Genomic DNA, 13189 nt, shown 5'->3' on the forward strand with positions numbered 1-13189 from the left:
TGCTGGACGACAGTGGGGGAGGTGTTGGAGGAGGGTGGTGTGGTCAATGTGTCAAAGGCTGTTAAACAAGGTCGAGGAGGACGAGTAGGGAAAGTTTACCCTTGTCACGGTGGAGTTCCGGGAATGATGGGAAAGGGGTCAGGAGGTGACAACACATTCAAGGGCTCGGGAGAGGGGAGAGGTGGGGGAGGTTGGAGGTGGGAAGGTCGTTTTGCGAGGATGTTGGAGTGAAGGCTTGACCTTTGACCTGTAGGGCTGGCTAAGGCAGCTCTGAGGGGGAGAGAGAGAGAGAGAGAGAGAGAACTGCGAAGGTCATCGCCTCATGTGTGACTGCTGGGAGAGCATGTCGGTTGCTCAGCTGTCCGGTGGGGGGGAGCAGTGAGGCGGGGGGCAGGGGGTTGGGGGGGGGGGGGGGGGGGGTCGGGGGTTGAGGGGGCAGGAGGTGGGGACAAAGTGAGCTCAGGGAGGTGCAGGAGGGGAGGTAGGAGAGAAGCTGGTGAAAGAGGAGGTGCCGGGGGTTGGCCATGAAAGGTGTTTGGCCGGTTGGGTGAGCGGGAGGCAGGAGAGCGGCAGAGACAGTGGATCAGAAGGTGTAGTCGAGGCCTGTACTCCGTGCTCAGCCTGTACGTGCTCAGCCTGTGTGGGACCTGTTCAGGCAAGCTGATAACCACTAATTGCTTCTGTTTGAAGCTCCTTAATAGTCAGTCTGCAAATTCCAGACAGGATAGACTTCAAAATCAGCCGAATACCAGGCTCCTGTCTCGCCCAGGGAGTGTCCACAACCTCGTGGGATGGCCGACACTACAAACACTCTCCCCCTAAACTTTATGACTGTATCCTGTTGCCCTGTATCCCCCCTATCGCTTAAGGTGTCAACTGTGTTGGAGGGTCAGTACTGAGGGAGTGCTGCACTGTCGGAGGGTCAGTACTGAGGGAGTGCTGCACTGTCAGAGGGTCAGTACTGAGGGAGTGCTGCACTGTCGGAGGGTCAGTACTGAGGGAGTGCTGCACTGTCGGAGGGTCAGTACTGAGGGAGTGCTGCACTGTCAGAGGGTCAGTACTGAGGGAGTGCTGCACTGTCGGAGGGTCAGTACTGAGGGAGCACTGCACTGTCAGAGGGACAGTACTGAGGGAGTGCTGCACTGTCAGAGGGACAGTACTGAGGGAGTGCTGCACTGTCAGAGGGACAGTACTGGGGGAGTGCTGCACTGTCAGATAGCGCCAGTGAGTTGGTGGGACAGTGACTGGAGTGTGTAGAAGTTTCTCTCATAGCCACAGTCCCCAGTGCTAAGCCTTGCAGTCCCTCTGCTGCTCTGTCTGGGGAGGGCTCATATTTTGGGAGCCACGCTTTTCAGCCGAGGGTAGCAGGGAGGAAGCCCCTCTCCACCCACTTTCAAATCACCCTGTCTCCTACTTTCAAAAACATTTAAAAAACATATGGAGACTCCACTCTGCTCTGTAATTTCCACAAAAATAGGGCTGGGGATTCTGTGATGTGAGATCAAAGAGGCTGCCAGCTGCCTCACTCTCTGCCTGGACTTGTTTTCACAGATTTCAGTCTCTGCCATCTCCCCCACCCCCCCGTCTCTCTCAGTGCCTACCTCACACAATCATTCCATCTCACTCTTACACTCACACTCTCACGCAAACGCTCGCACACACATGCCCCCTGGCGCACAGACTCCCCCCCAGCGCACAGACACACGCTCATGCACTCAGCCACCCTACAACTCTTTCTCACTAACATTCTCTATCCCGCCCTCCCTCTCAAACCCCTCTCCCCCATCTCCTCTCTCTCCCCCTCCCCCGCTCTCTCTCCCTCTCCCCCACTCTCTCTCCCTCTCCCCCGCTCTCTCTCCCCCTCCCCCGCACTCTCTTCCCTCTCCCTCTCCACCCTCTCTCCCTCTCCCCGCTCTCTCTCCCTCTCCCCTGCTCTCTCTTCCCTCTCCCTCTCTCCCGCTCTCTCTCCCTCTCCCCCGCTCTCAATCCCTCTCTTCCGCTCTCTCCCTCTCCACCGCTCTTTCTCCCTCGCCCCTGCTCTCTCTCCCTCTCCCCTGCTCTCTCTCCCTCTCCCCTGCTCTCAATCCCTCTCCCCGCGCTCTCTCCCACTCCCCCACTCTCTCTCCCTCTTCCCCACTCTCTCTCCCTCTTCCCCACTCTCTCTCCCTCTTCCCTGCTCTCTCTCCCTCTCTCAACCCCGCTCTCTCTCCCACTCCCCTGCTCTCTCTCTCTCCCCACTCTCTCTCTCCCCCCCCCACTCTCTCTCTCTCCCCCCCACTCCCTCTCTCTCTCTCACCCCCACTCTCTCTCCCCCACCCTCTCTCTCTCCCTCTCTCGCCCTCTCTCTCTCCCTCTCCCTTTCCCCCGCTCTCTCTCCCACTCTCTCTCTCCACCCTCCCTCTCTCTCTTCACCCCTCTCTGAGGTGGAAGCAAATTCAATAGGAACTTTCAAACGGGGGATTTGGATATGTAGAAAGTGAGAACTTCTGTCACATCTTTCACCAGCCGTGGATTTTCCCGATTGTCTCACAGCTGATCGAGTAGTTTTCTTTCAAAGTGTGGTTACTGTTTTAATGTAGGAAAGACAAGCAGCCAATTTGTGCACAGCAAGATCCCACAAAGAGCAGTGTGATATTGGTGACTGAGCAGTTTCTGATGTTGCTGAATGATGAATCTTAGACTGAGGACAGTGTGGGGAGAGCATCTTCTGCCCCTCTTCCAACTGGCATTTACATCCACCTGAGAGGCAGGCAGGGCCCTTGGTTTAAACGCTCACCTGAAAGACAGCACCTCTGACAGTGCAGCACTCCCTCAGTACTGACTCTCTGACAGTGCAGCACTCCCTCAGTACTGGCCCTCTGACAGTGCAGCTCTCCCTCAGTACTGACCCTCTGACAGTGCAGCACTCCTTCAGTACTGGCCCTCTGACAGTGCAGCACTCCCTCAGTACTGACCCTCCAACTTTGAAGCGCTCCCTCAATACTGACCCTCTGACAGTGCAGCACTCCCTCAAAACTGACCCTCTGACAGTGTAGCACTCCCTCAGTACTGACCCTCCAACCGTGCAGCACTCCCTCAGTACTGACCCTCTGACAGTGCAGCACTCCCTCAGTACTGACCCTCTGACAGTGCAGCACTCCCTCAGTACTGACCCTCTGACAGTGCAGCACTCCCTCAGTACTGACCCTCTGACAGTGTAGCACTCCCTCAGTACTGACCCTCTGACAGTGCAGCACTCCCTCAGTACTGACCCTCTGACAGTGCAGCACTCCCTCAGTACTGACCCTCTGACAGTGCAGCACTCCCTCAGTACTGACCCTCTGACAGTGCAGCACTCCCTCAGTACTGACCCTCTGACAGTGTAGCACTCCCTCAGTGCTGACCCTCCAACCGTGCAGCGGGCTTGGTACTAGAGGGCTGAATGGTCTTCTCCTGATGCTGGGCGCTTGTCTGATGCTCTGTTTCTGTATCCCCCTCCCCAGGTATTACTACAACAAGCGAATCCTGCATAAAACCAAAGGCAAACGGTTTACCTACAAGTTTAACTTCAACAAGCTGGTGTTGGTTAACTATCCTTTCATTGACATGGGTAAGTCATGGGCAAAGGCGTAGCTTCAGCTGTGCTGAGCCAGTAACTTCCATTGTGGGAGGGAGGGGAGCAGGGGGAGGGGGCCCTGGGTGTTAGCTGGAGTTGAGGCTGATAAACGGGCCTATAAAAATATAGATCAGTGACAATGATGCGAAATGAGCAAACAGGCTGAAGGGGCTGAATGGCCTCCTCCTGTTCCTGTATAACAGGCTCGAGAGGGGCTGAATGGCCTCCTCCTGTTCCTGTGTAACAGGCTGGAGGGGCTGAATGGCCTCCTCCTGTTCCTGTGTAACAATCTCAAGGGGCTGAATGGCCTCCTCCTGTTCCTGTTTAACAGGCCCGAGAGGGGCTGAATGGCCTCCTCATGTTCCTGTGTAACAGGCCCGAGAGGGGCTGAATGGCCTGCCCCCTGGTTTTCCCCATCAACAGATTTGGGAGGGGTGGGGTGGTGGTGGGGGCAGCTGTGACCTCGGGAGGGGTCAGAGGACACAGCGGCCGGAGGAGGGTGGGGGACAAGGGGGGGTCAAGGGAGGCAGAGTGCCCAACACCGGGGTGGTTGGGGGGGGGGTGGCGGTGCGGTGGAGGTTGGGGTGAGATGTTGAAGGTTCCGGCTGTCGACTGGCACAAGCGCTGGGGGTGGGGGTTGGAGGGACTAAAAGGCCTCTTGCTCTTTTTGTTTGCAAAACAAAACTCTCCCTGGGAGAGAGCTGTGGGGTTGGAAAAGTGGCTGCTGCCTCTCTCTGTCTGTCAAGTGGAAACCATGAACGTGCAGCGTGTGTTGTTTTGATGTTGGGGTTTTGAATTCCTCCGGTGGACCAGGGAATATACAGAAGCCTCCATTCGGAGGCCGTGACGATGAGCTCATCAGGGACAGTGGGCTGCAGTCTGTTGAACTTGATTCTGTCTCCTGCCTCCGTGTTTGCAGCGAGGAGCTATCTATAGATGCTGCTCAACAACTGATTCATTCTGCATCTCATCACTGCCCCCTCAGTTCCTCTGCTTTCTGCTGTTCCCACTCACGCCAAAGCCTGCCAAAGACAAAATATGCTTTCCTCTCCTCTTGTTCACCCCCCCCACCCACCCCAACTCTCTCTCGCCTGAATGCGTCTCTCTCTCTTTCTCTTGTGCCTGCTCTCTCTCTCTTGCACTCTCTCTCTCTCCCTCTCTCTCTCTCTCGCCCTCGCTCTCTCTCTCTTGTGCCCGCTCTCCCGTGCCTGTTCTCTCGTGCTCGCTCTCTCTCACACTCTCTCGTGCTCTCTGTCTCGCACTCTCTTGTGCTCGCTCTCTCATACTCTCTCTCGCACTCTCTCGTGCTCACTCTCTCTCTCTCGCACTCTCTCGTGCTCTCTATCTCTCGTGCTCTCTCCATCGCACTCTCTCGTGCTCGCTCTCCCTCGCACTCTCTCGTGCTCGCTCTCTTGCACTCTCTCGTGCTTGCTCTCTCTCGCATTCTCGTTCTCGCTCTCTCTCGTGCTCACTCTCTCTCGTGCTCGCTCTCTCTCATGCTCACTCTCTCTCTCTTGCACTCTCTCATGCTTGCTCTCTCGTGCTCACTGTCTCGTGCTCGGTCTCTTGTGCTCGCGCTCACTCTCTTGTGCTCGCCCTCATGTGCTCACTCTCTCCCTCTCTCGCACTCTCATGCCTGCTCTCTCTCGATCTCTCTCTCACTCTCTCTCTCGCAGTCTCTCATGCTCACTCTCTCGTGCTCGGTCTCTCTCTCTTGCACTCTCTCGGGCTCGCTCTCGCTCTCTCTCTCTCACACTCTCTCATGCTCGCTCGCTCGTGTTTGCTCTCTTGTGCTCGCTCTCTCTCTCTCGCACTCTCTCGTGCCTGCTCTTGATCTCTCTCATGCTTGCCCTATCGTGCTCGCTCTCTCTCCCGCTCTCTCCCGCTCTCTCTCCCGCTCTCTCTCCCGCGCTCTCTCTTGCACTCTCTTGTGCTCACTCTCTTGTGCTCACTCTCTTGTGCTTGCTTTCTTGTGCTCTCTCTCTCTTGCACTCTCTCTCTCGTGCCTGCTCTCTCTCGCTTTCTCTCTCATGCTCGCCCTCTCGCTCTCTCTCCCGCTCTCTCTCTCTCGCTCACTCTCGTGCCCGGTCTCTCTCTCACTCTCTCGCTCTCTCTCCCACTCTCTCTCTCTCGCTCTCTCTTGCACTCTCTCGTGCTCACTCTCTCGTGCTCGCTCTCTCATGCTCGCTCTCTCGCTCACTCTCTCTCGCTCTCTCTCTCACTATCTCTCTCTCGCTCTCTCTCGCTCTCTCTCTCGCACACTCTCTCTCTCTCGTTCTCTCTCTCTCGCATTCTCTCGCTCTCTTACTCTCTTGTGCTCGCTCTATCGTGCTCATGCTCGCTCACTCTTTCTCTCTCTCGCTGTCTCGTGCTCGCTCTCTCTCTCTCTCGCACTCTCTCTCTCGCTCTCTTGTGCTCGCCCTCTCGTTTGCTCTTTCTCGCCCTCTTGTTCTTACTCTCTTGTGCTCGCTCTCTTGTGCTCACTCTCTCGCACTCTCTCGTGCTCGCTCTCTCATGCTAGCTCTCTCATGCTCGCTCTCTCTCGCTTTCTCGTGCTCACTCTCTCTCTCTCTCTCGCTCTCTCTCATGCCCGCTCTCTCGTTCTCACTCTCTCTCGCACTCTCTTGTGCTCGCTCTCTCTCCTGCTCGCTCTCTCTCCTGCTCTCTTTCCTGCTCTCTCTCACTCTCTCTTGCTCACTGTCTCATGCCCCCTCTTTCTCTCTCACTCTCCCGCTCTCTCTCTCTCTCTCGCTCTCTCTCCAGCTCTCTCTCTCTCGTGCTCACTCTCTCATGCCTGCTCTCTAGTGCTCACTCTCTTGTGCTCGCACTCTCCCTCTCTCGCTCTCTCTCCCACTCTCTCTCTCGCTCTCTCTCTTGCACTCTCTCATGCTCCCTCTCTTGTGCTCACTCTCTTGTGCTCACTCTCTCGTGCTCCCTCTCGTGCTCACTCTCTCGTGCTCACTCTCTCGTGCTCCCTCTCTTGTGCTCGCTCTCTTATGCTCGCTCTCTCATGCTCGCTCTCACTCTCTCTCTCGCTATCTCTCTCTTGCTATCTCTCGCTCTCTCTCTCGCGCTCTCTCTCTCTCTCGCACCGTCTCTCTCTCTCTCGTTCTCTCTCTCGTGCTCATGCTCGCTCTCTCTCTCCCTCTCACTCTCATGCTCTCTCTCTCTTGCTCTCTCTCTCTCGCTCTGTCACTCTCTTGTGCTCGCTCTCTCGTGCTCGTGCTCGGTCTCTCTCTCTCGCTCTCTTGTGCTAGCCCTCTCGTTTGCTCTTTCTCGCCCTCTTGTTCTCAACCTCTTGTGCTCGCTCTCTCTCACACTCTCTTGTGCTTGCTCTCTCGTGCTCACTCTCTCGCACTCTCTTGTGCTCGCTCTCTTGTGCTCACTCTCTCATGCTTGCTCTCTCGTGCTTGCTCTCTCTCATGCCCGCTCTCTCGTGCCCGCTCTCTCTTGCACTCTCTCATGCTCACTGTCTCTCACTCTCTCTCGTGCCCACTCTCTCGTGCTCGCTCTCTCTCGCTCTCACTCTTGCACTCTCTTGTGCTCACTCTCATGTCCTCGCTCTCATGCTCGCTCTCTCTCTCTCACACTCTCTCTCTCGCACTCACTTGTGCTCGCTCCTCTTGTGCTCGTGCTCGCTGTCTCTCTCTCTCCTGCTCTCTCTCGATCTCTCTCGCTGTCTCTCTCCCACTCTCTCTCTCGCTCTCCCTCTCTTGCTCTCTCTCACTCTCTCTCTCGCTCTCTCCCTCGCTCTCTCTCTCGCTCTCTCTCTCCACTCTCTCTCTCTCTTGCACTCTCTCATGTTCACTCTCTCTCGTGCCCGCCCTCTCTCGCACTCTCTTGTGCTCACTCTCTTGTGCTCGTGCTCGCTCTCTCTCTCTCTTGCTCTCTCTCCTGCTCTCTCTCTCGCATTCTCTCGTGTCTGTGCTCACTCTCTCGTGCCCTCTCTCTCGTGCCCTCTCTCTCGCACTCTCTTGTGCCCGGTCTCGTGCTCGCTCTCGCTTTCTCGATCTCTCTCTCATGCTCACTCTCTCGTGCTCACTCTCTTGTGCCCGCTCTTGTGCTCGCTCTCTCTTTCTCGATCTCTCTCTCATGCTCACTCTCTCGTGCTCGCTCTCTTGTGCCTGCTCTTGTGCTCACTCTCTCTTTCTCGAACTCTCTCTCGTGCCCGCTCTCTAATACTCTCTCTTGCTCTCTCCCTCTCCATCTGCCTTGTCCCTTGAGGTCTGAATGCCTTGAGCCCTTTAATCCAGGCCGAGAGATACCCCAGGCTCTCATCCCAAATCAGTATCCAGCGTGAAGCCCGTCAATGTCGATTGGCCATCCTGACACCACCCCTCCCTTGCCAGCTGACCCATGGGTGGGCTGGGGAAGGAGTGTTGTAGATCAGCCTGGGGACTGTGCCCTTGAATGCTGCCCTGCTTTATCCTCACCCCCATCTTTAGTTTGATACGTTCCTGTGCAGAGCCATGTTCACTCCCACCATCACCCTCAGCCAATGCTGCCATCGCCATTTCCTCCTTTCTGGTCTGCTCTTTGGCCATAGTGATGGACAGAGTTCAGAGGAAGTGGGCCCTGTCTGACTTCTTCCTTCTCCCCCTCGTCTCCCCCTCCACCCACCTTTCCTCAGGATCCTGAGGCAAGTTGCAGGGACCCTCCTGGGCTTGCCCTGTGGGAGGGGAGGGGGCAGGTTTGGCTATTGCTGGGAAACCACCATTTGATGTGACCTGTGGGCTGGGCTGTCATTGGCTAGTTTGGGATTGGGGGGATTTGGAAGGGGTATTTGGGATTGAGGGAAAGTTGGTATCAGGATGTGTTGTGTTCATGTACTGAATCTCTCTTCCTCTCTCTCCCCCTTCCCTCTCTCCCCCTCTCGATCACATGCCCCCCTCTCCTTCTCACACTCTCCCTTCCATCTCTCGCTCTTTCTTCCCTGACTCTCTCTCCCTCTCTCTCTCGCCGCCACCCCATCTCTCTCTCTACTGCCCCGTCTCTCTCTCTACTGCCCCCATCTCTCTCTCTACTGCCCCCATCTCTCTCTCTACTGCCCCGTCTCTCTCTCTACTGCCCCCATCTCTCTCTCTACTGCCCCCATCTCTCTCTCTACTGCCCCGTCTCTCTCTCTACTGCCCCCATCTCTCTCTCTACTGCCCCGTCTCTCTCTCTACTGCCCCCATCTCTCTCTCTACTGCCCCGTCTCTCTCTCTACTGCCCCCATCTCTCTCTCTACTGCCCCGTCTCTCTCTCTACTGCCCCCATCTCTCTCTCTACTGCCCCGTCTCTCTCTCTACTGCCCCCATCTCTCTCTCTACTGCCCCGTCTCTCTCTCTCTACTGCCCCCATCTCTCTCTCTACTGCCCCCTCTCTCTCTGTCTACTGCCCCCCATCTCTCTCTCTACTGCCCCCATCTCTCTCTCTACTGCCCCGTCTCTCTCTCTACTGCCCCCATCTCTCTCTCTACTGCCCCGTCTCTCTCTCTACTGCCCCCATCTCTCTCTCTACTGCCCCCTCTCTCTCTGTCTACTGCCCCCCCATCTCTCTCTCTACTGCCCCCCATCTCTCTCTCTACTGCCCCCATCTCTCTCTCTACTGCCCCCATCTCTCTCTGTCTACTGCCCCCTCTCTCTCTGTCTACTGCCCCCTCGCTCTCTGTCTACTGCCCCCCATCTCTCTCTCTACTGCCCCCATCTCTCTCTCTACTGCCCCCCATCTCTCTCTCTACTGCCCCCATCTCTCTCTCTACTGCCCCCCATCTCTCTCTCTACTGCCCCCATCTCTCTCTCTCTACTGCCCCCATCTCTCTCTCTACTGCCCCCATCTCTCTCTCTACTGCCCCGTCTCTCTCTCTACTGCCCCCATCTCTCTCTCTACTGCCCCGTCTCTCTCTCTACTGCCCCCATCTCTCTCTCTACTGCCCCGTCTCTCTCTCTACTGCCCCCATCTCTCTCTCTACTGCCCCCTCTCTCTCTCCCTCTCTCTCTGTCTGCCCCCACCACCCCCCGCCCCCCCCCCCAACCCCCCGTTCTCTCCGCAGGTGCCGCCGTACCCCAGAGTGCCCCGCCGGTGCCCACCGGCTCCTCCCACTTCCGCTTCCCCCCCTCCACGCCCTCGGACGTCCTTTCCCCGGCTGAGGAGCTGCGCTCGCCGGCCGCCTACTCGGCTGTGGTCCGGCGCATGGGCCGCGGCTCGGTCAGCGACTGCAGCGACGGCACCTCCGTCAACTCGGAGGTGGAGGAGGGGCTGGGCGAGGACCGGCGGGCGGCCGACCTCAATGGCTTCCGGGGCGGGGGAGGGGGAGGGGGCGGGGGAGGGGGCGGGGGAGGGGGAGGGGGCGGGGGCGGGGGGCCCACCCCGCCCCACCCCCACGGGGTCTTCCGCATCTACCCCCGGCACCGGGTGCACCCCGAGCCGCTCAGCCCCTTCCCGGTGTCGCCCATGGCGACGGGGGGGGCGCTGCTGGCCCCGCCCCTCTCGCCCGCCCTTTCGGTCACCCCCACCCACCTGAGCTACACCCCATCGCCCAGCCTGAGCCCCATGTACCCGGGGGCCAGCCACTTCTCCTTCAACCCCGACGACATGAAGCGCTACCTCCAGGCCCACACTCAGAGCGTCTACAACTACCACCTCAGCCCCCGCGCCTTCCTGCACTACCCCAACATCGTGGTCCCCCAGCCCCAGAGGCCTGACAACAAGGCCCACCACCACCACCCGCACCACCCGCACCACCACCCCCCGCACCACCACCCCCCGCACCACCACCCCCCGCACCCACCGCCCCCCCTCCCCCCCTTGCCCCTGCCCCCCTTGGCCCCCGAGGAGACCCCCTCCTTCAAGTTCAAGCTCCAGCCCCCTCCCCCGGGCCGCAAGAACCGGGAGAAGGCCCAGCCGCCGGGCCAGGGGGCCGAGGAAGGGGAGGAGGAGGCCCCGGGCTGCAGCCGGCCCCTGCCCCAGATTAAAGTGGAGCCCATCTCGGACCCCGAGGAGGAGGAGGAGGAGGAGGAGGTGACGGTGGAGGTGACGGACATCAGCGAGGAGGAGGAAGAGGAGGAGGAGGGGGAGGGGGAGGGGGAGGGGGAGGAGGAGGAGGAGGAGGAGGAGGAGGACGGGGAGGTGTTCAAGACCCCGACGGCCGTCGAGGCCCCGCCGCCCCCTCCCCCCCAGCCGGTGGCGCCGGCCCCCGCCTCCTCCGCTCCTGGCCCTCCCTTCGCCGCGGGCAGGCCGGACGCCCGCTGCATCCCGCTCAAGCTGCGCTTCAAGAGGAGGTGGAGCGAGGACCAGCGGGTCGAGGCCGCAGCCGAGGAGATGGATGATAAGAAGGCGCGGGCCGAGGGGCACCTGGACCCCCTCCCGGGGTGTCCGGGGTCTGCCCGACGCGAGAGCACCGACCTCCAGCAGGCCACGGCCGAACTGTCTCTGGAGAACAAGGAGTCATGACGCGGTCTCTCTCTCTCTCTCTCTCTCTCTCTCTCTCTTTCCCCTCTTCCCTCTCTCCCCCGCACTCCCTTTCTCTCTCTCTCTCTCTCCCTCTCTCCCTCTCTCTCTCTCTGGAGCTCCCCAACCCCTCTCCCTTGCTCCTGGCAGGGCTGTGGGGTGGTGGGGGCAGGGAGGGAGGGGGAGTTGGGGAGGGGGGTAGAGGGTGGGGGGGGGGGGGGGGGGGGGGGGGGGGGGGGGGGTGGGGTGGGGAAGGGGGGGAGGGGGGAGACGTCCGGACCCCACCCACAAGGTCCGAAACCTCACTAGACAAATCACCTTTGAAAGCCAGACAGCTCCAGGGTGCCTTACTGACCCCTGAGGGGGTCAATGCGTGCCTTGGCCGCGTGGGCTGTGGGGTGGGGGAGTAACCCCCCGCCACCCCCCCCTCCCCGGCCTTGTCTCCCCAACCCCCACCCCTTCTCGCTCAACACCGCCAATTGTCTCTCTTTTATTTTTAAAAAAAAAACCCAATAAAAATACACTCACGTTTTAATTTGACGGGGTTGTGTGTGTGTGTGTGTGTGGGTGGGTGGGGGATGGGGTGTATTGGTGGTGGGAGGGGGGGCCAGCGGTGCTTATTTTCGTTAATTTGTAAGCTAAAACGAGAAGGAGACACAAAAAAAAACCCACCCCTCCCCCACCAAAAAACAAAAAAAAAAAACCCCCCCTTCTCCTTTTCTGTTTACTTGCTTTTTAAAACCGTTGTCCCTCTCACCGAGCTCTTGACCCTCCCCTCCTCTCACCCCCTGCCCCACGACGCCAACCATAACGCTAACTCGAAGGCCCCCACCCCCCCACCCCTTGGTGGTGGTGGGTGGAGGTTCGTGAGGGAAGGGGTAGATTTACTGTTTCCTTTTTTCTTTTTGAAACTCTTTCTAAGTGGAGCCTGTGCCTTTCGGACGCTGGTCACCCTGCCAGCAAAACCGCGTCCCCCCCCCCCCAACCTCCACCGAGAGGCCCGATGGCCTCCCTTCCCTTCCCTTCCCCTCCCTCCCTCCGCTCTCGAGGTGTCCTGGGAGCTGCCTGAAAGCTCCGCCTTGACGTCTGCCGGTCGGCCATGTTGTCCTTTTTCTTTTTTTTAAGTGTATAGAAATGTGGGGTGCGGGGAGGAGGGGGGTGGGTGGGAGTGGGGGTTGGGGGGGGGGGGGGTGCGGGGTGAACATTTTCAGAGCAAATATTTCTGCATCTCACCACCGCCCCCCCCCCCCCCCCCCCCCCACCACCCCTGTTGCCCCCTTCCCCGACCACCCAACCCCCCACCCCCCCCCCGCCCTCCCCCCACCCACCAGCAACCCCCACCCCTCCATATTTAGAGAAGGGAGCCATTGGGGTGGCCAACTATTGAATTCTTGACCCCTGACCCCCCCAACTCTTCATCTCAAAATGGCTGCTGGGTATGGCCTTGCCAACCAACGGGTGGGGGGTGGGGGGGTGGGGGATTATGGTCGGGGGGGGGGTGGGGGGGCGGGGTTCGGTGGTGGTGGTGGGGGAGGGGTAGAGCAGCCCTTTCCCAAACTGTTTCTTTTTATTTTTTTAGAAATGTTTCAAATTCTATTTATAAGAGCGTTTTACTGCGGGGGGGGGGGGGGGGGGGGGGTGGTGTGTCGGGGGGGGTTGGGGGTCAGTGGTTAGGGTTTTGTAAGAGGTGGGGGGAACGTTAATTTGGAGGTGGTGGTTGTGGGGGAGGGGGTGGGTGGGGTGGGGGGGAGGAGGTGAGAGGGGAGGAGGGCGGAGGGTCACCCGATTGGGGATGACCTGAAGCCTCTGGGGGGGGGGGGGGGTGGGGGGGGGTAGGCCGGACAGTTGGCGCCGGACAGTTGGCGTGGGAGGGATCCCCCGCCCGGAGTCGGGGGGGGCGGGGGTGGGGAGAGCAGGCGAGGCCTAGGGCCTACACGTGGGCCTACATTGTCACCTCAGGCCTGGAAGCGGGTTGAGGGGGGGAAGAGGGAGAGGGGGTGGGGGTGGGGGACGGGTTTAATTTTCTGACAATCACTTTATAAGCGTGTATAAGCTTCTCTAATGAAACTGACTTGACTGACTGGCTCAGGGAGTGACCACCCTTTTCTCAGCAGGCCCAAGGCCCAGCCCCCGGCAGCGTTGGGTGGAGTGGCCCGACTTTCG

At 59.2% G+C, this 13189-nt stretch overlaps 1 protein-coding gene across 1 annotated transcript in view; it reads left to right on the top strand.

Moving 5' to 3' along the window:
• The window catches only part of erf (Ets2 repressor factor), a 165040-nt gene extending 153884 nt beyond the window's left edge, over positions 1-11156 (top strand). The window contains exons 3-4 of the mRNA XM_041176769.1: positions 3483-3589; positions 9630-11156. Coding sequence (XP_041032703.1) covers positions 3483-3589; positions 9630-11029 — 1507 coding nt within the window. The 3' untranslated portion in view covers positions 11030-11156. The remainder of the gene's footprint in view (positions 1-3482; positions 3590-9629) is intronic.
• The last annotated feature ends 2033 nt before the right edge of the window (positions 11157-13189 follow it).

The sequence above is a fragment of the Carcharodon carcharias genome, chromosome 29 (assembly GCF_017639515.1).
Source record: "Carcharodon carcharias isolate sCarCar2 chromosome 29, sCarCar2.pri, whole genome shotgun sequence".
Lineage (NCBI taxonomy): Eukaryota > Metazoa > Chordata > Chondrichthyes > Lamniformes > Lamnidae > Carcharodon > Carcharodon carcharias.